Source organism: Ovis aries, chromosome 8 (assembly GCF_016772045.2).
Source record: "Ovis aries strain OAR_USU_Benz2616 breed Rambouillet chromosome 8, ARS-UI_Ramb_v3.0, whole genome shotgun sequence".
Taxonomy (NCBI): domain Eukaryota; kingdom Metazoa; phylum Chordata; class Mammalia; order Artiodactyla; family Bovidae; genus Ovis; species Ovis aries.
The window spans coordinates 52,839,180-52,863,152 of record NC_056061.1 but is presented as its reverse complement, the minus strand read 5'-3'; the positions used below and the strand labels follow the sequence as shown (position 1 = coordinate 52,863,152).

The following is a 23,973-nucleotide window of genomic DNA, read 5'->3' as shown; positions in this document are numbered from 1 at the left end:
GGTGCTCCTATATTGGGTGCATATATATTTATAATTGTTATATCTTCTTCTTGGATTGTTCCTTTGATCATTATGTAGTGGCCTTCTTTGTCTCTTTTCACAACCTTTGTTTTAAAGTCTATTTTATTGGATATGAGTATTGCCACTCCTGCTTTCTTTTGGTCTCTATTTGCGTGGTATATCTTTTTCCAGCCCTTCACTTTCACTCTGTATGTGTCCCTTGTTTTGAGGTGGGTCTCTTGTAAGGAGCATATAGAGGGGTCTTGTGTTTTTTATCCATTCGGCCAGTCTTTGTCTTTTGGTTGGGGCGTTCAACCCATTTACGTTTAAGGTAATTATTGATAAGTATGATCCCGTTACCATTTACTTTATTGTTTTGGGTTCGGGTTTATACACCCTTTCGTGTTTCCTGTCTAGAGAATATCCTTTAGAATTTGTTGGAGAGCTGGTTTGGTGGTGCTGAATTCTCTCAGCTTTTGCTTGTCTGTAAAGCTTTTGATTTCTCCTTCGTATTTGAATGAGATCCTTGCTGGGTACAGTAATCTGGGCTGTAGGTTATTGTCTTTCATTACTTAAAGTATGTCTTGCCATTCCCTCCTGGCCTGAAGAGTTTCTATTGAAAGATCAGCTGTTATCCTTATGGGAATCCCCTTGTGTGTTATTTGTTGTTTTTCCCTTGCTGCTTTTAATATTTGTTCTTTGTGTTTGATCTTTGTTAATTTGATTAATATGTGTCTTGGGGTGTTTCGCCTTGGGTTTATCCTATTTGGAACTCTATGTGTTTCTTGGACTTGGGTGATTATTTCCTTCCCCATTTTAGGGAAGTTTTCAACTATTATCTCCTCAAGGATTTTCTCATGATCTTTCTTTCTGTCTTCTTCTTCTGGGACTTCTATAATTCGAATGTTGGAGCGTTTCATATTGTCCTGGAGGTCTCTGAGATTGTCCTCATTTCTTTTAATTCGTTTTTCTTGTTTCTTCTCTGATTCATTTATTTCTACCATTCTATCTTCTATTTCACTAATCCTATCTTCTGCCTCCGTTATTCTACTATTTGTTGCCTCCAGAGTGTTTCTGATCTCATTTATTGCATTATTCATTATATTTTGACTCTTTTTATTTCTTCTAGGTCCTTGTTAAACCTTTTTGCATCTTCTCAATCCTTGTCTCTAGGCTATTTATCTGTGATTCCATTTTGATTTCAAGATTTTGGATCATTTTCACTATCAATATTCGGAATTCCTTCTCAGGTAGATTCCCTACTTCTTCCTCTTTTGTTTGGTTTGGTGGGCAACTCTCCTGTTCCTTTACCTGCTGAGTATTCCTCTGTCTCTTCATCTTGGTTATATTGCTGCGTTTGGGGTGGCCTTTTTATATTCTGGTAATTTGTGGAGTTCTCTTTATTATGGAGCTTCCTCACTTTGGGTGGGGTTCTATCAGTGGCTTGTCAAGGTTTCCTGGTTAGGGAGGCTTGTGTTGAAGTTTTGGTGGGTGGAGCTGGGTTTCTTCTCTCTGGAGTGCAGTGGAGTGACCCGTAATGGGTTATGAGACATCAAAGGTTTTGGGATAATTTTGAGCTGCCTGTATATTGAAGCTCAGGGGAGTGTTCCTGTGTTGCTGGAGAATTTGCGTGGTATGTCTTGTTTTGGAACTTGTTGGCCCTTGGGTGGAGCTTGGTTTCGGTGTAGGTATGAAGGCATTTGATGAGCTCCTATTGCTTAATGTTCCCTGAATTCAAGAGTTCTCTAATGTTTTCAGGCTTTGGATTTAAGCCTCCTGCTTCTGGTTTTCAGTTTTATTTTTACAGTAGCCTCTAGACTTCTCCATCTATACAGCACCGATGATAAAACATCTAGGTTAAAGATGAAAAGTTTCTCCACCTTGAGGGATACTCAGAGAGGTTCACTGAGTTACAAGGAGAAGAGAAGATGGAGGGGGTAGTTAGAGGTAACTGGAATGAGATGCGGTGAGATCAAAAGAGGAGAGAGCAAGCTAGCCAGTAGTCACTTCCTTATGTGCTCTCTATAGTCTGGACTGCTCAGAGGTATTTACAGAGTTATACGGGGCAGAGGAGAGGGAGAAAGTAGACAGAGGTGACCAGGAGGATAAGAGAGAGGAATGAGTAGGAGAGAGACAAATCCTGCCAGTCACCAGTTCCTTAGGTGTTCTCCACCATCTGGAACACACAGAGATTCACAGAGTTGGATAGAGAAGAGATGGGGGAGAAAAGAGACAGAGGCCACCTGGTGGAGAAAAAGGAGAGTCCAGAGGAGGAGAGAGTGATCAAGCCAGTAATCTTGCTCTCAGGTAAACTTGGGTAGTGAAGTTTGGGTTTTTAAATGTACAAAATTGACAACAAAAACCTAAGAGCAAAGATTAAAAATCTAGAGTAGAGGTTGGATTTTCAAAGATACAATATTAAAGAAAAGCAGAAGGAAAAAGGGAGAAAGAAAAAAAAGAATTATTAAAAAACAAACAAACACCAACAACCATCCAAAGACTATATATGGTGTTTGCCTTAAAAAAAAAAAAAGGTCTTTTTTTTTAAATAGTAATAATAGGTTATAGAAATAAAAATTAGAGAAATAGAAGACTTAACAATTTAAAAAAAGTTTAAAAAAAAAGAAAAAAGAAAAACAAAAAAGCAAAAAAAAAAAAAAAGGAATGATTTTAAAAATAGTCAAAAATTTATCTGGCCCTTCTCTGATGTTATGGGCCGTGTGGGATCACTTCCAAGGTGGTTCCCTCTGTTTAACTTCTTCTGTTTGCTGGTTTTTTAGGCTCACTAGTTCAGTCGCGCTGTGGGGAGGGGGGATGCTGCAAACAAATAGCACCGTCGTGTGCACCCAGTATCTCAGCCCCGCTTGACCTGTCCTTTCCGCTCCGGTCTACGATGCTCAGCCGGGAACCGTCTGGGGCCGGCCCTAGGCTGCGTGCACTTCCCCGGTCCAAGCCGCTCAGGTTCGGCGCTCAGGCAGCCCTCAGAGGCACAAATTCGGCTGGGACTGCGCTTTGTGCCCTTCCCAGGACCGAGTAGCTCAGGAGTTTGGCGAGCACGATCGCCGCGGCTTGTCACCTTTTCTGCCGCTGCTGCTCAGCTTTCTGGGTGGACTGCTGGCGCACCCCGTGAGGCAGATTGTGACTGTCCAGCACCCCCAGAAGTCTTAGCAAAGGAGCCTGCTTGCAGTTAGGTAAGTAAAGTCTCTCCGGGTCTGCAATTGCCCCTTTCCAGTCCTTACGGCTCTGGCTGCCTGTCCCCGGCGGGGGATGGTCTGCAGCCGGCTTTTTCCGTTCCGTCCTTTGTTCTGTGCTCGGTCCTGGCGGTGTCTTATGTTCGAGCTTTTCGCGTGGTAGCTATCCCACAGTCTGGTTTGCTAGCCCAAGTTAGATCGTTCTGGTTGCGCGTGGGGCGTTCCTGCCCGATTCTTACAAAGCACTGCAGCCTGCGCCTCCCGCGCGTCCCTGCCCTGCCCCCACTTCCCAATGGCGGATGCAGGCATCTGTGCTGCTTTTCCGCTGGGGGAGTTACTGTTGGGCTTGTAATCTCTTGGTTTTAATTATTTATCTATTTTTCTTTCCTGTTATGTTGCCCTCTGTGTTTCCAAGGCTCGCCACAGACTCGGCAGGGAGAGTGTTTCCTGGTGTTTGGAAACCTCTCTTCTTCAAGTTCCCTTCCCGGGACGGGCTTCCCTTCCCGGGACGGAGCTCCCTCCCCACCTCCTTTGTCTCCTTTCTCGTCTTTTATATTTTTTCCTACCTGTTTTTGAAGACAATGGTCTGCTTTTCTGGTTGCCTGATGTCCTCTGCCAGCCTACAGAAGTTGTTTTGTGGAGTTTGCTCGGCGTTGAAATGTTCTTTTGAGGAATTTGTGAGGGAGAAAGTGGTCTTCCCGTCCTATTCCTCCGCCATCTTTTTGAGAAAAAAACTATTCCATCCACTTTGATTCATGTAGTACCTATTTACATATTATTCTGATAGTATCAGTATTACAGTATATTCTGTGATCAATTTTATATGTCATGAAATATTCTGCAAAGGCATTTTCTGGTCTGTATTCCATCATATGATGGAAATTGATCAAGTATCCATAATTTATTCAACTGTAATATGCTTCCCTAGTGGCTCAGTGGTCAAGAATCCTTCCGCTAATGCAGGAGATGCAGGTTCAACCCCTGTGTCGGGAAGATCCTCTAGAGAAGGAAATGGCAACTCACTCCAGTATTCTTGCCTGGGAAATCGCATGGACAGAGGAGGAGCCTGGCAGGCTACAGTCCATGGGGTTGCAAAAGAGACACAACTTAGCAACTAAACAACAACAGCATTAGTTTGCATGTCTAGTTTGTTTTATCAGTGTTTTAATGAAAATTCTTGGAAATGTATTGCACTTAGTAAATTAAGGAATCCATGTATAATTTTGTTAATGATATTTCACATGCCCTCGGGTTATGTGTGTTATGTCATTATTCTCTTAGCACCTTTCCCCACAAGGTGAGTCTGTAACAGTAGCATCCTGCTATACTTTTTATATCTGTTAAGTTATTTCATATACAATTTTAAGTTAAGGGCCTCGGGGTATCTATTGTAAGATTCACACTGGGGGCCTGTATACAGGTAATAAGAACAAAAACTAAATCAATTTGATCAGAAGTCTTATAAAACAGATGATGTAGCTTTTCCTTAAATTTTTGCTATTGACTGTTAAATATCCTTGGTGAATTAATTTCGTGGCTAATATATTTGTGACAGGAAAGAGTCAAGGTAATAAGCATGTAGATTTTGTCATTTTCCTTCATAAAATATCTTGTGTTATTACTCTGATACAAGGCATTTTAGATGTATAACCTTTATAAAAAGTGCCTTGTCAAGGAGGTGGTTTGTTTTTATCCCAGTTGGTATACCTGTAGTATATGTCCATGTATTTGCTGGTATACATGAAGTATTGTTGTTGTTCAGTTGCTAAGTTATATCTGACTCCTTGCAGCCCCATGGAGTACAGCAAGTCAGGCTTCCCTGTCCTTCACCATCTCCCGGAGTTTGCTCAGACTCATGGTCATTGAGTCGATGATGCCATCCATCCATCTTATCCTCTGTCGCCCTTCTCCTCATGCCCTCAATCTTTCCCAACATTAGGGTCTTTTCCAAGGAGTCAACTCTTCCCATCAGGTGGCCAAAGTATTGGAGCTTCAGCATCAGTCCTTCTACTGAATACTCATCGTTTCCTTTAGGATTGACTTGTTTGATCTCCTTGCAGTCCAATGGACTCTCAAAAGTCTTTTCCAGCACCACAGTTCAAAAGCATCAATTCTTTGGCGTTCAGCCATTTTTATTGTCTAGCTCTCACATCTGTACATTGGAAAAACCATAGTTTTGACTGTACAGACCTTTGTCACCAAAGTGATGTCTCTGCTTTGTAATATGCTGTATCGGTTTATGATAGCTTTCCTTCCAAGGAACAAATGTCTTTTAATGGTGGCAGTCATTATCTGTAGTGATTTTGGAGACCAAGAAAATAAAATCTTCCAGTTTTTTTCCCCTTCCATTTGCCATGAAGTGGTGGGACCAGATGCCACAATCTTCATTTCGTTAATGTTGAATTTTAAGCCAGCTTTCTTCACTCTCCTTTTTTACCCTCATTGAGAGGCTCTTTAGTTCCTCTTCGATTTCTGCCTTTAGAGTAGTATCATCTGCATGTCTGAGGTTATTAATATTACTGCCAGCAATCTTGATTCCAGTTTGTGATTCATCCAGCCTGGCATTTTACATGGTATTCATATAAGTTAAATAAGCAGGGTGACAGTATATGGACTTGACATACTCCTTTCCCAATTTTTGAACCAGTCTATTTGCCATGTCCAGTTCCAACTATTGCTTCTTGACTTCTTGACCTGCATACGGATTTCTCAGGTAAGTTAGTCTAGTATTCCCATCTCTTTAAGAATTTTCCGGTTTGTTGTGATCAACACAGTCAAAGGCTTTAACATAGTCAGTGACGAGAAGTAGACGCTTTTCTGGAATTCCCTTGCTTTCTCTAATGGATGTTGGCAATTTTGATCTCTGGTTCTTCTGCCTTTTCTAAATTCAGCTTGTATATTGGGAATTTCTTGGTTCACATACTGCTGAAGCCTAGCTTGAAGGATCTTGAGCATTACCTTGCTATGTGAAATGAGTACACTTTTATGGTTGCTTGAACATTCTTTGGCATTGCCTTTCTTTGGTATTGGAATGAAAACTGACCTTTTCCAGTCCTGTGGCCACTGCTGAGTATTCCAAATTTGCTGATGTATTGAGCTGACTTAAACAGCATCATCTTTTAGGATTTGAAATAGCTCAGCTCGAATTCCATCACCTCTACTAGCTTTGTTGGTGTAATTCTTCCTAAGGCCCTCTTGACTTCACATCCCAGGATGTGTGGCTCTACGTGAGTGACCACACCATTGTCGTTATTTCAGTCATGCAATATTGTTTGTATAGTTCTTCTGTGTTTTATTACCACCTCTTCTTAATCTCTTCTGTTTCTCTTAGGTCCTTGCCATTTCTGTCATTTCAACGTGCCCATTCTTTAATGAAATGTTCCCTTGATATCTCCAGTTTTCGTGAAGAGATTTCTGTTCTTTTCCATTCTGTTGTTTACCTCTTTTCTTTGCATTGTTCATGTAAGAAGGCTTTCTTTTCTCTCCTTACTATTCTCTGGAACTCTGCATTCAGGTGGGTATATCTTTCCTTTTTCCTTTGCATTTGGCTTCTTTTCTTTCATCAGCTCTTTGTAAAGCCTCCTTAGACAACCAGTTTGCCTTCTTGCATTTCTTTTTCTTTGGGGTGGTTTTGATCAACACCTGCTGTACAGTGTTACAAACCTCTGTCCATAGTTTTTCAGGCAATCTGTGTACCAGATATTTTTGTCATTTCTGCTGTAAAATCATAAGGGTTTTGATTTAGGTCATATCTGAATGGCCTAGTGTTTTTCCCTACTTTCTTCAATTTAAGCCTGAATTTCTCAGAGAAGAGCTCATGATCTGAGCCACAGTCAGCTCCAGGTCTTATTTCTGCTGATTGTATAGAGCTTCTCTATCTTTGGCTGCAAAGATTATAATCAACCTGATTTCAGTATTAATCATCTGGTGATGTCTATGTGTGGAGTCATCTTTTGTATCATTGGAAGAGGGTGTTTGCTATGACCAGTGTGTTCTCTTGACAAAACTCTGTTAGCCTTTGCCCTGCTTCATTTTGTACTTCAAGGCCAAACTTGCCTGTTACTCCAGATATCTCTTGACTTCCTACTTTTGCATTCTAGTCTCCTATGATGAAAAGGACATCTGTTTTTGGTGTTAATTCTAGAAGGTCTTGTAGGTCTTCAAAGAATTGGTTAACCTCAGCTGCTTTGGCATTAATGGTTGGGGCATAAACATGGAAGTATAGGTATTTTAAATTGAGAAATAATTGCAAGTTATTTCATCTGACACTACTGATTATTTAGTGAAAAACTTTCCCTCAAAAAATGTATTTCTTATTGTAGGTTTCAAAATAAATGCTTTAAATCATGTATCTATTGTATCATATTATATGTTTTTTTGATTGTATATATTTTAAAATTATATCTTTAATGGTTAATTTATGTTAATGCATATAATTATTCATTCTTTTTTGAATATTTTACAGCTATGACTGGTTCCAAACAGACTCTTTAGTCACCATCGTCATATATACTAAACAGAAGGTAAACATGTTTTTAACATCAGAAAAAAATAAAAAGCTACATGCAGGCACATTTCTGAGCACTCATCTTGTTTTAATTTACAGCAATTCTATGAGATAGATCCTTTCATTATCCCTATTTTACAGGTGAGGAAACAGAGATTAGGTAATTTAGCAGAGTCACACAGTAAATGGCAGATCTAACATTTTGATCCCAGACAGGCTGGCTCCATAGTATAAGCTCTTAACAAACATGCCATAGCATCTCAGGAAAAAAAACAGGAAGTAGTGGGTTGGCCAAGAAGTTCAATCAGATTTTTTTCCATAACATCGTACAAAATCCCGAAGAAACCTTTCAGCCAACCCATTATTTTATATGCTCTTCTGTGATTTTGTTTGTTTTTATGCATGGATAACAGCAGTGAGTACCCTTGGACTGCAGGAGATCAAACCAGTCAGTTCTAAAGAAAATCAGTCCCGAATATTCATTGGAAGGACTGATGCTGAAGCTGAAACTCCAATATTTTGGCCAGCTAATATGAAGAACTGACTCACTGGAAAAGACCCTGATGCTGGGAAAGATTGAAGGCAGGAAAAGAAGGGGACGACAGAGGAAGAGATGGTTGGATGGCATCACCGACTCAATGGACATGAGTTTGAGCAAATTCCGGGAGTTGATGATGGGACAGGGAAGCCTGGCATGCTGCAGTCCATGGGGTTGGAAAGAGTCGTACACGATTGAACAAATGAACTGAACTGAACAGCAGTGAGAATCCCAGTTTAACTTCACCATATGAACTGATTTCCTGCACATGAATTGGAATTCAAGAGACAGGAGAGAGGATTGCTGTGTCATAGTACGCTTAAGCTACTAACCAGCTTTAGATGTCCTCTGGAAACTAAAATTAGGGAATTAACTTATTCATTAAGTATTTATTAAACACTGCTTCATTCTGGACACTGCTATAGAATTCAGAAATCTACAGGTGGGCCAGATTCATAGAGACTGAGACCTCACCAAGCTTACAGTCCAACCTGGGAAATCAGATGAATAAGCAGGCAACTTCCACCATCTCCAGACACATTCTCCAGCAGCCTGCAGGGTTTCCACACTTGAGGAACCATAGAGATTTAGAGACAAATTCTGGCAGCCAAGGATTCCTGAGAATTCATGCTACTTCTGCCATGGCAGAACTGCATCTGAATGAGTGAGTTCCTCCTCCTCCTGAAGTAGGATTTGATGGTCCTGCTGGAGTGGCCAGCCTCTGCCTGAAAGAGCCAGGATGTCCAGAGGCACTGCATGTCCCACCTCCTACTCCCTCCTCACCAAGCAGTCTAGAACCAAGAGGGCAGGGCCTAGGGAGCCTGGGATCTGTCTCTTCCCATTGGTGATACCAGTGAGGCACAGAGGGTGGATGACTGAGGGGAAGGGAGAGCTTACTATGTTGAAAGATGTGTTCCTTGTGTAAATGACAGGCACAAAAATAACTGCATCAAAGCTATGTAGAAACTAGAGACATCTGAAAAGCTGCTAGTGTTTTTTTTTTTTTTTGATAAGCTGAGCTTAAGAAGTTGTGTTAAGACAGTCCTTGTGCTTAGAGTTTATAGAAGAATGGGTAAGGTAGACATTAAGCATAGACAAATACGTAGTTAAAATTATGATGTATGCTTTGAAGGAGAAGAACGAGGTTGTATGAGAGAGCGAAAAACAGGAGTAATGTGGATTTAGCTTGTGGGCTCTGTAAATAATTACCATGTGAACTTCCACTGATCAGCTTAAATGTATAATGATAGAGTTTAGAAAAAAGTTTACTTTCTCTTTTCTATTTCTGTTTAAGGATATCAATTTAGATTCAGTAATAGTTGATCATCGGGATGATTCCTTTAGAGCCGAGACAGTTATCAAGGATTATTCATACCTTGTTCATGTTGGTGAGTAACTTATTTTATATTCATGGAAACAACTTTTGTTTACTTAAAGTATAGTCGTAACTGGTTGTAGAGTCTTAATAAACTATAATATTTTATCTGCTACTGTCATTTTGGTTTGTCATTTTAAAGATTTATTTATTTACTTGTTTATTTTTAGCTGTGCTGGGTCTTTTTTCCTATATGGACTTTATCTTAGTTGTGGTGAGTGGGGTCTGCTCTCTAGTTGCAGTGCATAGGCTTCTTCTTGTGGTGTCTTCTCTTGTTGTGGAGCATGGATTCCAGGGCATGTGGGCTTTAGTAGTTGTGGCACATGGGCTCTGTAGTTACTGCTCCTGGGCTCTAGAGCACAGGCTCAATAGCTGTGGTGCACAGGCCCAGCTGCCCCATGGCCTGTGGGACCTTCTGGGCTAGGATCAAACCTGTGTCTCCTGCATTGGCAGATCTTCATCACTGAGCCACCAGAGAAGCCTGGTTTATCATTTTTTGATCAGTTTTTGTCTTTTTTTGTTTTTGTTTTTGTTTCCATTATTTCTTTATACTAGTGAAAGGGCTAGCAAATGGCAGTATGACCTCACTTTTCCCAAGTTTAAACAGTTAGATTAGATGTGATCAAAATCAGTCATATGAAATACTTGCTGGCCCAGCTTTGTAAGATCCTATTACTTAATACCTGCAAACACATCTCCAGAGGCCTGCCTGTTATGTGCTCCTGCTGAGTGGAGTCATCAGGCGCTGTTCCATTGGCCTATCTCTTGCCAGCTCTGTCATGGGAAATCAGAGGCTACATCACAGTAGCCTAGGCCACAAGGTTGTACTGTACCGTCCAGTGCCTGTCCCTTCACAGCCAGAGACCAACCATATAATTCACTTCTGTCTGTTTTGAGAGGTTGCAGATATATCAGGGAAAAGAACTCAGGACTGAAAGCTGGAATCAAAGGTATTAATAGCAGATTCCTAATCCATTTCTCACCGGTAATGACTCTAGGATTTCATTCTTTTCTCCTTCAAAGAAGGTAATATTCCAGTTAAAAAGTAAAAAGGAAACAAACCAAAACAACAAGAAGAAAACTGTATCTTAAGCATGCATTCTTATGTAAAGAATGTTCTGTTTACTTTTGTAAAACAAACTGAAAATCTCCAGATCTCAGCTGACTCCGGATTGTGCTCATGGCTTTCTTAACGAGGGACATTTATTCCTAAATTTGATTGAAGTTGATAAATGTTTTTTGTTTCTTATTTTCCCCCATTCATTAGATTAATCAACCTCAAATCTTAAACCATTCTTCTGGAAATACATTCTATCTTATTTTTTACCTGCATATGATCTAATATATATTGCCTCTTAGGGAGAGCTTTAATAAAAAACTCAGATGTCTAAAAAAGTATATATTATTCATTAGCTCTGTCATGGTTGTTTTTTTTTAATAAAGACTTCTGTGTCAGCATTTATTATGTTTCAAATATTTTATGGCTAGTTTTGTTCACACCATAGCTAACTGTAGCTAGCACATGTATGAAAAAACAAAAGCTCCACAGTCAAAAATGTGAAACTCCTGCTTGCTAATATTAAATCAGAATCAAAATTGTAAGTTTCACAGAACCATATTAACATAGAGAACTTTAGAACAGATGTTTGTAAAAATACTTCATCTCCCTCTTCCGGGATGTAAGTTCTGGAAGGGCACAGATTTTTCCCTTTCACTAACTGTGGTACCCACAGCATCTGCAAAGTGTGTGACACACAGTTCAGTTCAGTTCAGTCACTCAGTCATGTCTGACTCTGCGACCCCATGAATTGCAGTACGGCAGGCCTTCCTGTCCATCACCAACTCCCGGAGTTTACCCAAACTCATGTCTGTTGAGTCGGTGATGCCATCCAACCATCTCTTCCTCTGTGTAGTCCCCTTCTCCTCCTGCCCTCAATCTTTCCCAGCATCAGGGTCTTTTCAAATGAGTCAGCTCTTCACATCAGGTGGCCAAAGTATTGGAGCAGCTTCAACATCAGTCCTTCCAATGAACACCCAGGACTGATCTCTTTTAGGACGGACTGGTTGAATCTCCTCATAGTCCAAGGGACTCTCAATCAAGAGTCTTCTCTAACACCACAGTTCAAAAGCACCAATTCTTTGGTGCTCAGCTTTCTTTATAGTCCAGCTCTCACATCCATTCATGACTACTGGAAAAACCATAGCCTTGACTACTAGACAGACCTTTGTTGACAAAATAATGTCTCTGCTTTTTAATATGCTCTCTAGTTTGGTCATAACTTTCCTTCCAAGGAGTAAGCATCTTTTAATTTCATGGCTGCAATCACCATCTGCAGTGATTTTGGAGCCCCAAAAAATAAAGTCAGCCACTGTTTCCCCATCTATTTCCCATGAAGTGATGGGACCAGATGCCATGATCTTCGTTTTCTGAATGTTGAGCTTTAGGCCAACTTTTCCACTCTGCTCTTTCACTTTCATCAAGAGGCATTTTAGTTCCTCTTCACTTTCTGCCATAAGGGTGGTGTCATCTGCATATCTGAGGTTATTGATATTTCTCCCGGCAATCTTGATTCCAGCTTGTGTTTCTTCCAGCCCAGCGTTTCTCATGATGTACTCTGCATATAAGTTAAATAAGCAGGGTGACAGTATACAGCCTTGACGTACTCCTTTTCCTATTTGGAACCAGTCTGTTGTTCCATGTCCAGTTCTAACTGTTGCTTCCTGACCTGCATACAGGTTTCTCAGGAGGCAGGTCAGGTGGTCTGGTATTCCCATCTCTTTGAGAATTTTCCACAGTTTATTGTGATCCACACAGTCAAAGGCTTTGGCAGAGTCAGTAAAGCAGAAATAGATGTTTTTCTGGAACTATTGCTTTTTCGATGATCCAATGGATGTTGGCAGTTTGATCTCTGATTCCTCTGCCTTTTCGAAAACCAGCTGGAACATCTGGAAGTTCACAGTTCACGTATTGCTGAAGCCTGGCTTAGAGAATTTTGAGCATTACTTTACTAGCATGTGAGATGAGTACAATTGTGCAGTAGTTTGAGCATTCTTTAGCATTGCCTTTCTTTGGGATTGGAATGAAAACTGACCTTTTCCAGTCCTGTGGCCACTGCTGAGTTTTCCAAATTTGCTGCTGTATTGAGTGCAGCACTTTCACAGCATCATCTTTCAGGATTTGAAATAGCTCAACTGGAATTGAATCACCTCCTCTAGCTTTGTTCATAGTGATGCTTCCTAAGGCCCATTTGACTTCACATTCCAGGATTTCTGGCTCTAGGTGAGTGATCACACCATCGTGATTATCTTGGTCATGAAGATCTTTTTCATACAGTTCTTCTAAATGACTATCCAACTTAGAGAACAATAAGAAAAGAAAAATTTATCCAGACCCAGACCTGGCCTATCCCCACATGCACATGTGCACACCCTGGAGCTTGTGTGTTTCATGTGCTGCCTCTTTCCCTGCCCTGCTCCTTTCTTGGTTTGTAGGATTTGTCAGGCTGAGACCATCCTTAAACCAGTGTGGGTTACCCACTTGTGGGCAATTGAATATTTACTCTTTAATTAATAAGGAGAGAAATGGAACAACTAAATATATTTAAATTTTTTTTCTCAAAGTACATACATTTTGGTTGCATTCAGTTTTTCTTATGGTTTCTTAGGATATGTTTGAGAGATTTGAAATAGTGCATGAAAGAACCATTTAAATGATCTTATACTGTGTTTGTAGACTGTAGGAATTGAAGTTGGATCTTAACTGAATTTTTTTTTCTTTTTCTCCAGCCCTAAGTCATGAGATTCAGGAAGATTTTTCTGGTAAGCTACCAACATAATGTATATATGTACATATACACACACACACACATACATACACACCTATTGAGGGACGGCTACCAATGTAATGTATTTATGTGCATATACACACATATACATATGCATGTATGGGGGGACAGCAGTTTGTCTTATTGTTCACATGTATATTTTCATGTTGCAGAACAGGGATATGATGTTTTCTATATAGACTTATATGTTAATTTTTAAATATACCTTTTCCCTCTGGTTTCAGTTCCTCCTACCCCTTATTCCTTTTCCCTTATTCATCTGTGCCCTTTTCATTTCCTCTCATTAGAAAAAAAATTCTTGTCTCCATTCTTCCCTCCTGCCCTATTCCTGACGTGTAGCTTGTAGAAATACTTGACCAGACAAGTCTTTCTTAAGTGTATATATAAATATTTAATGTTAACAAGGGCTTCCCTGGTAGCTCATATGGTAAAACGTCTTCCTGCAATGCAGGAGACCCAAAGCATATTAAATTATGTATATCATTACATATAAATGCACCATGGATTTTACACAGCTGTTTAACAATAGAAGACTCATCAGAGAATGGTAGTTTTTTTTCTTTAGCTTTATTGAGATATAATTAACAAAATTGTGTTCTATTTAAAGATTTAAAGTATACAACATGTTGATTCAATAAAGGTATACATTATGAAGATTCACACAATCAAATTAACACATTCATCATCTCACATGTTTACTTTTGTGTATAATTTCAGTTATACAAGACAGTGTGATCAACTGCAGTCACCATGTCATACATGAGATCTTCAGACCTTATTCACCTTATAGCTGAAAGTTCATACTCTTTTGTCAACCTCTTCCTATTTCCCCCTCTCCCCTGACACCTGGCACTGTTTTGCTACTGTTTATATGAGTTTGACTTTTTTTTTTTTTAATTTGCACATATAAGTGCTACCATGCAGTATTTGTCTTCTCTGTTTTATTTATTTCACTTAGTATAATGCCTTCTAGGTTTATCATAGATTGTTACAACTATCAGGATTCCCTTTTTTAAGGATGAATAATATTCTACTCTATATTTGTATATATGTGGTTTCTCATTTTAAAGCACTGTGAGATTATATTACACTGGTTCTCTACCTTCCTTTTTCTGTATACACCATAGTAAGTTCTATAAATTGTATTAATTAAACTCTTTGAAGTCAAGGACTTTTTATGTCTATTAAGCTTCAAACCAGTGCTCATGGAATTGAATTCATCCAACTATTCTGTCTTTAAAAGTTAAATTGCTGCTGATTTCTATGTTTACAGTGAGGAAGACTAATATTATTTCTAAAGGCAAAAATATATATACTTTAAACCTTTAAAAACACATTTAATGCATAAAATATAATCACCTTTTAAAGCTTATTATATCAACAAAGCCAAAAGCTGGTTCTTTGAGAAGATAAATAAAATTGACAAACCATTAGCCGACTCAAGAAACAAAGGGAGAAGAATCAAATCAACAAAATTAGAAATGAAAATGGAGAGATCACAACAGACAACACAGAAATACAAAGGATCATAAGAGACTACTATCAGCAGCGATGTGCCAGTATAATGGACAACTTGGAAGATGGACAAATTCTTAGAAAAGTACAACTTTCCAAAACTGAACCAGGAAGAAATAGAAAATCTTAACAGACCCATCACAAGCACAGAAATTGAAACTGTAATCAGAAATCTTTCAACAAACAAAAGCCCAGAAACAGATGGCTTCACAGCTGAATTCTACCAAAAATTTAGAGAAATTCTAACACCTATCCTACTCAAACTCTTCCAGAAATTGCAGAGGAAGGTAAACTTCCAAACTCATTCAATGAGGCCACCATCACCCTAGTACCAAAACCAGACAAACTGCTGCTGCTGCTAAGTCGCTTCAGTCGTGTCCAATTCTGTGCAACCCCATAGACAGCAGCCCACCAGGCTCTCCCATCCCTGGGATTCTCCAGGCAAGAACACTGGAGTGGGTTGCCATTTCCTTCTCCAATGCATGAAGGTGAAAAGAGAAAGTGAAGTCGCTCAGTCGTGTCTGACTCTTAGCGACCCCATGGACTGTAGCCTACCAGGCTCCTCTGTCCATGGGATTTTCCAGGCAAGAGTACTGGAGTGGGGTGCCATTGCCTTCTCCAGATGCCACAAAAAAAGAAAACTACAGGCCAATATCACTGATGAACATAGATGCAAAAATCCTTAACAAAATTCTAACAAACAGAATCCAACAACACATTAAAAAGATCATACCTCATGACCAATAGGGCTTTATCCCAGGGATATAAGGATTCTTCAATATCCACAAATCAATCAACATAATACACCACATTAACAAACTGAAAGATAAAAACCATGTGATTATCTCAACAGATGCAGAGAAAGCCTTTGACAAAATTCATCCTCCATTTATGATAAAAACTCTCCAGAAAGCAGGAATAGAAGGAACATACCTCAACATAATAAAAGCTATATATGACAAACATTATCCTCAATGGTGAAAAATTGAAAGCATTTCCCCTAAAGTCAGGAACAAGACAATGGTGCCCACTTTGACCACTACTATTCAACATAGTTTTGGAAGGTTTAGCCACAGCAATCAGAGCAGAAAAAGAAATAAAAGGAATCTAAGTTGGAAAAGAAGCAGTAAAATTCTCACTGTTTGCAGAAGACATGATCCTCTGTATAGAAAACCCTAAACTCCACCAGAAAATTACTAGAGCTAATCAATGGATATAGTAAAGTTGCAGGATATAAAATCAACAGAGAAATCCCTTGCATTCCTATACACTAATAATGAGAAAATAGAGAAATTAAGGAAACAATTCCATTCACCATTGCAATGAAAAGAATAAAATACTTAGGAATATATCTACCTAAAGAAACAAAAGACCTATATATAGAAAACTATAAAACACTGGTGAAAGAAATCAAAGAGGACACTAATACATTCATGGATCAGAAGAATCAATATAGTGAAAATGAGTATACTACCCAAAGCAATCTATTGATTCACTGCAATCCCTATCAAGCTACCAATGGTATTTTTCAGAGAACTAGGACAAATTATTTCATAATTTGTATGGAAATACAAAAACCTCGAATAGCCAAAGCAATCTTGAGAAAGAAGAATGGAACTGGACCAATCAACCTTCCTGACTTCAGACTCTACTACAAAGCCACAGTTATCAAGACAGTACGATACTGGCACAAAGACAGAAATATAGATCAATGGAACAAAATAGAAAGCCCAGAGATAAATCCACGCACCTATGGACACTTATCTTTGACAAAGGAGGCAAGAATATACAATGGAGAAAAGACAATCTCTTTAACAGTTGGTGCTGGGAACACTGGTCAACTACCTGTAAAAGAATGAAACTAGAACACTTTCTAACACCGTACACAAAAATAAACTCAAAATGGATTAAAGATCTAAACATAAGACCAGAAACTATAAAACTCCTAGAGGAAAACAGACAAAACACTCTCCCACATAAATCACAGAAGGATCGTTTATGACCCACCTCCCAGAATATCGGAAATAAAAGCAAAAATAAACAAATGGGACCTAGTTAAACTTAAAAGCTTCTGCACAACAAAGGAAACTATAAACAAGGTGAAAAGACAGCCTTCAGAATGGGAGAAAATAATAGCAAATGAAGCAACTGACAATTAATCTCAAAAATATACAAGCAACTCCTGCAGCTCAATTCCAGAAAAATAAATGACCCAATCAAAAAATGGGCCAAAGAACTAAACAGACATTTCTCCAAAGAAGACATACAGATGGCTAACAAACACATGAAAAGATGCTCAACATCACTCATTGTCAGAGAAATGCAAATCAAAGCCACAATGAGGTAAATGGCCAGTCAGAATTGCTGCTGTCCAAAAGTCTACAAGCAATAAATGCTGGAGAGGGTGTGGAGAAAAGGGAACCCTCTTACACTGTTGGTGGGAATGCAAACTAGCATAGCCACTATGGAGAACAGTGTGGAGATTCTTTAAAAAACTGGAAATAGAACTGCCATATGACCCAGCAATCCCACTGCTGGGCATACACACTGAGGAAACCAGAACTGAAAGAGACACGTGTACCCCAGTGTTCATCACAGCACTGTTTATAATAGCCAGGATATGGAAGCAACCTAGATGTCCATCAGCAGACGAATGGATAAGAAAGCTGTGGTACATACACACAATGGAGTATTACTCAGCCATTAAAAAGAATACATTTAAATCAGTTCTAATGAGGTGGATGAAACTGGAGCCTATTTTACAGAGTGAAGTAAGCCAGAAAGAAAAACACCAATACAGTATACTAATGCATATATATGGAATTTAGAAAGATGCTAATGATAACTCTATATGCGAGACAGCAAAAGAGACACAGATGTATAGAACAGTCTTTTGGACTCTGTGGGAGAGGGCGAGGGTGGGATGATTTGGGAGAATGGCATTGAACATGTATATTATCATATGCGAAACAAATCGCCAGTCCAGGTTCAATGCATGAGACAGGGTGCTCGGGGCTGGTATATTTGGGATGACCCAGAGGGATGTGATGGGGAGGGAGGTGGGAGGGGTTTCAGGGTGGGGAAATACATGTACACCCGTGGCAGATTCATGTCAATGTATGGCAAAACCAATACAATATTGTAAAGTAATTAACCTCCAATTAAAATAAATTTATATTTTAAACATTTTTTAAATTAAAAAATAAAACAAAGTTTTTGATTACAAAAATTATCTGCACAAGCCATATTTATATTGAAGAATAGAAAAGTTTCAAGGTAACCTTTCTGAGTTGGGAGCAGCACAACCTGAAAAGCATTTCCCTCCATCACTTCTTATTTTTCATCTGCTGCAAAAATATTAGGTACTTCTCCAGTATTAAGCACACTCTCAATATCCTCTAGAAAAGCTTCTTCTTTAATCTGAGTATCCATGATTAGAAAGACTGTCTTCTGGCCCTTCATGCCCACATTCCTTAAAAGGGCCTTAAAATAAAAATGTACTTAGAATAAAAGAAAAAATAAAATTAAAATCAAGCTTATTATATTACTAATATTATGTTAATATATTCTAAACTATTTCAAATATTCAAAAATAAGATAATATAAAATATTTTTAATTATTAAAGATTGATAATTATAAGGATAATTTATAGGGATTCATTCTCCGGGAGCCTTTTCTGTTTATTAAGGTCAATATTGGTTTACTGAATTCACTCATAAGACTCTCAGATCCCAAGAAATGTTAATAGAGTATAAATTAAATTTGCTTTTGTCTATTCATTCAGTGGCTAGTTTGTATATTTAAGGTTTCTTTTTTAAAGCTGTGTTAGTTGCCATGACTCTATTTGAACTTGTATGAAAACCAGCATTATGTATTAGTTTGGCCTCTGATACATTAATTTGAAAGAAGTTAATCTGAATTTAAGATAAACTGGATTTAACATCATATAAGACATAAACAATTTTGAGGAATATGTACCAAAAATTTTATTTATTTCACTAATGATCAATTTCATTCATATCAGATCAGGACATTTGGGTTGTTTAAGAAAGACTGGTTTAAAAATAAACTCTCATATCAATGAATACAAATGGACTTTATCTTCTTTTCAGTGCTAGTTGTTGAGAATGTGGGAAAAATAGAGATTGTCCTGAAGAAAAAAGAGAATACTTCTTGGAAACGCCTTGGTCATCCCCAGGAGAATCATAATTCAATTATTCCAAAGAAAGATACAGGTAGGCTATGCTGTTATTTTGAGTCCTGGGTTCATGAAAATGTATGTCAGTGGCTCAATTGTACCAGAATTTGGAGGGCCTCTTTGAGTGAGCCAAAGGGCCCTTGTATCTCTTTCTGCTGCTGCTGCTGCTGCTGCTGCTAAGTCGCTTCAGTCATGTCCAATCTAGTGTGACCCATAGACGGCAGCTCACCAGGCTCCCCCGTCCCTGGGATTCTCCAGGCAAGAGCACTGATGTGGGTTGCCATTTCCTTCTCCAATGCATGAAAGTGAAAAGTTAAAGTGAAGTTGCTCAGTTGTGTCCAACTCTTCGAAACAGCATGGACTGCAGCCCACCAGGCTCCTCCATCCATGGGATTTTCCAGGCAAGAGTACTGGAGTGGGGTGCCATCGCCTTCTCCATGTATCTCTTTCTAAAGAATTGAAATGGGGCATTGGGTTTGTTACCCTTCTTTTTTATTGTTTTAAACAGAGATTACATTTCTGACTCTGCTAGCTAATGTTTAGGCATAATGGGTTCATTCAGTAATGATGGCTAAATGGAGAATACCCACTTAGACCCTTCATTCCTTCACGCCTTCATTCCTCCAGGTTCCCGTTACAAAAGGTACAAAACAAGTAAAATTTATGCCCTGTAGGCACATCTAATTAGTTTTTCTATTAGAGAAGGCACGATTATTGCCTCTGTGCTTATCTAAACCAGTTTCTGAGTTTGCTTCCTAAAGATAATACCGTTCATTTTCTTCCTTTATTTTTTAGAGCTTTTAATTTAAGTGTAACATCTTACAGGCAAAGGTGCGTATTATAAGTGTTCTGCTTGATGAATTTTCACAAAGTGAATGCACTCCATATTTTCTTTGGAAATTGGTAGGATTTGCCTCTTGTTCCAAGTGTTTTGAAATTTCATAGTTTGATAGACCTTAATGGAGGTCTGTCTTCAACTTTTGTGCCAAATGGTCATCCTTTGTGCTAATCTTTCCATTATGGAAGCTTAAGACCCATGTGTCTGGAAAGTACTGATTTGTCTTTCCTCCATGGTCTGTTTTTACTTTTTAGAAGTGTTCTTTTTTTTTTTTTAAGACTTTTTAAAAAATATGTTATTTTTTATTTATTTATTTTTGGCCTCACTGGGTCCTTTGAAGTGGCACAGCTGCTCTTCATTGATGTGCTCTGGCTTTGGCTAGTGTGGTGCTCAGGCTTCATGTTGCAGTGGCTTCTCTTGTTGAGGAGCACCGCTCTAGAGTGTGCAGGCTCAGTAGCTGTGGCTTAGTCACCCCACGGCATGTGGGATCTTAGTTCCCAGACCAGGGATGGAACCCGTGTCCCCTGCATTTGTAGGTAGAATTTTAACCTCTGGACCAGGGAAGTCCCTAAAAGTGATCTCATTTTAAGCCTTCTTAACCAGTTCTCTATTTATCTTGTCTTTCCTCTTTCATTTTCATTTTTGTCCTTTTGCTCTACTTTTTGGGAGTTGTTTTCAGCTGTGTCTTCTAACTGCTGTTGAGTAACTCATTTCTACCTTCATATTTTTAACTTCAGAGAACTCTTTTGATTTTTGTTTATTTGTTTTAGCATCCTATTTACTCCCTTCTCTTAGCTTTTTAAGAATTACTGATAGTGTTTTGGAGTTTTTGTTTACCTGTGTAGCCTAGCCTCGTTTTGGTCTGTCTTTCCTATTAGATGCGTCTTTTGAATGTCTGCTGGTCCTTGACTGTCTGTGCGTATTTCTGGGTTGAACTCTAAAAGCTGGTTGGAAACTGTGTGTGGGGGCATTGCTTGCTGATAGTAACATTGGCTGTGTGGCTGGATCCTTTCTTTGGATCAGAAAAGAAACATTCGCTGTGTGGCTGGATCAGAAAAGTCTCATGCCGGTGTTTTGCCGGAGTCTCTAAACAGTTTTCTACCTTGCACCCAACATTTCAAAAGTTACCTGGGAAAAGAAGGCAGGGGTATCTGTAAACTTTAATTTCCTTTTTAAAATTTGTTTTGTCAACTGTCCTGTATTAGTCTACTAAGGTTGCCATAAAAAAGCACCACAGACTTGGTGGGATAATAACAGGAGTTTATTTTCCCACAGTCTGAAGGCTAGAGTCTGACACTGAGATTCTGGCAGGGTTGGCTTCTCCTGACATGTCTCCTTGGCTTATAGATGGCTGTCTTCACATGATCTTCCCTCTGTGTCTATGTCCCTGTTGCCTCTTCTTATAAGGACATCAGGCTCATTGGACTAGGGACCATCCAAATGACTTCATTTTAAGTTACTTTTTAAAATACCGCATTTCCAAATATAGTTGCATTCTCTAGTACTGGAGATGTGACTTCAATGTTGAACATTGAGATGCACACAGTTCAGCCTATAAAATATACACAATCCAGAGACCCTTTGTTTTGCCCTCTACAAGAGAGCAAAATTCTGATATTTTGCCAGAATAATAGAGAATCAGCCTGTGGGTGTGTGAAATAGGGAAAGACTTCAGAAAGGTGGGGCTAGGGAAGACAGCTAGGCTTCTTAAATGAACTTTAATCCAGAAAGCAGTTTCAGTTCTGCCTTCCCTCTGATTCCAGAGATACTTGGTCCTGCCAATTTCTGAGCCTTAATGAGATCTTATATTATAGATGGATTGATTCTTGGCTTTTTGTATGTCTAGTTTGGGATTTAGCTTTCGAGTTAACTGAGTCAGTTCTTTCTATCCTTACAGGCTATGCCTTAAAAAACAACCAAACACTCTCACTCACTCACACACACACACACACACACACACACACACACACACACATACATACACCATCTTTGCTTTTATTTTAGGGAAGGGTTAGAAGAAACTAATTGCGTTTTATTCAGTTTACCATCTTTAAATATTTAAAACTATAAAAATATATTTGTAGATAATATTTTAATTTTCAGAAAAGTATCAGGTAGCTGCATTTTGAGTACTTATTGTGTGTGGAATGCTATTTTAGGTATTGTGGTATGTAACAAATAAATATCATCAGAATTATTTTCCTAGGTGAAAGAAAGAACATACATAAACATGGGGTTAAAGAATACTTATATCAAGCCATAGGCCAATAAGAGGAAGTTACTTAGTGCAAACTTGAATATATTCTAAGGTAACCTTAAGTGAACAGATGCAGATCAATCTGACCTTGAACAACTCCCCATGAATGAAGGTGAATTTCAAGCAATGTTTTGAAAGTAACTTAAAAAAGAAAGTCATGAAGGACTTTCCAGATATCATTACTGGGTACGTTTTGTGCCAGACCTTTTGCAGGTGGCAGAGAAAGAAAATGTAAGCCATATGTGGGAAAGGTCAAATGGATTCATTTTCCAAGAGCAGGAGGTCTCAGTTGCATGGTATAAGGTAGGCAGAAGAGAGAGGAATAATAGCAGATGCAGCAGATCAGAAGAAGAACAGGTAAAAGACCATGAAGATGCAAAAAGATATTATTAAGGTAAAATCTGTTGCCCTGAAATTATCTGGCCCTCTAATGATTGAAAAATCATAGCAAACCAGATAAAAGCTAAGTCCTAGAAATAAATGATACTGAGAAACAAGGTTGACCTCTATTTAGAAATAGTTAGAATGAACATTGCTCAAGTATTCTTCCCTATAATTTCCTGAGGCTTTCCATGAACTCTCTTATCCCTACTATAAATTTTGGCTTGAGTTGTGAGCCACCATAGTTTGTTTTAGCTCTCTTGTGTGAAATTGGAGCCACACTTGTATTTTTCAGTGAATTAGATTTTCTACTTTGGAAAATGACTCAGAGTTTAGGGGATTTTTCCTATTTATTTTCCTGAATTAGCGCAGATTCATTTCTTCTTTGTCCTTTCTCGTCCCTAACTCATGATAAAAACTATAGGCTATTTTCTGCACTAGCAAAGCTGAATACTTATATCATCAAAATATTATGATTTAACTTGCTGTCAGTAAGTTCAAATGTTTACTCCAATTATGTGGTTCCTAGATTTTCAGTGTGTATTACCAGAATTATCAATTTTTATGATATCTGGCTTTTTCCTTTTTTCTTAGTTAAAAAAATTTGTTTGAAACTAAGCATGTGAGTTGAAGACTTTTAATGCAATACCTTCTCATGTCAAATCTAGAGTTTACTTACACAAAAGATTTAAATATAGCAAAGAACATAATCAGAGCAGAGAAACTACTTCATTTTTTACCTTGAATCCAGGCATAACAGTTGATAAATTAAATTGTATGAATAGAACCAGACTACCATTTGTAACTTGGGCACTTCCAATTATTTTTTTCTTCTCAAAAATGAAGATTATGAGTGAGTATTTGTGTGCTGTGGTGTGTGTGTGATATGACTAAGAAACTTGTCTATTAAGAGTCAGAAACTAATAGAATATTGGGTTGCTATTTCTGTATCCAGCCTAAAAATTTATTCTAATTGTGATTACCTTTAATATGGAGATTCAGATCATCACACAAAGGTTGTTTTGTAAATTTGATAACTAACAGCTCAGTAAATGAATATTGAGACACTAAAGAATAAACAAGATTTTGAAAAGTTGTGCCATAATTTTGATATGTCAATAGCCATGAATAAACCTTTAGATTAAATACATATAGAATCTATAACTGTGTTTTTAAATCATGCTGAACTGTATGAAACCACTGCTGTTTGTTTTTTACCTAGAAAAATGACAGTTTTGCATAATTTGACCTATACTGTTATCAGGGCTTCTTAATTGCTAACACGATATGCATACACATCCAGAAGTGCTGTCTGTACTTGTAAACG

At 38.5% G+C, this 23,973-nt stretch overlaps 1 protein-coding gene across 3 annotated transcripts in view; it reads left to right on the top strand.

The window, feature by feature from the left end:
* The window catches only part of LOC101117851 (cytochrome b5 reductase 4), a 118,798-nt gene that overhangs the window by 62,562 nt on the left and 32,263 nt on the right, over positions 1-23,973 (top strand). For 2 of the 3 annotated variants that reach the window (XM_042253438.1, XM_027972451.2), the window contains 4 exons: positions 7,657-7,714; positions 9,531-9,624; positions 13,398-13,430; positions 19,085-19,207. In XM_042253438.1, the coding sequence (XP_042109372.1) occupies positions 7,657-7,714; positions 9,531-9,624; positions 13,398-13,430; positions 19,085-19,207 (308 nt within the window). The remainder of the gene's footprint in view (positions 1-7,656; positions 7,715-9,530; positions 9,625-13,397; positions 13,431-19,084; positions 19,208-23,973) is intronic. The other variant, XM_060419590.1, reaches the window with a different exon arrangement.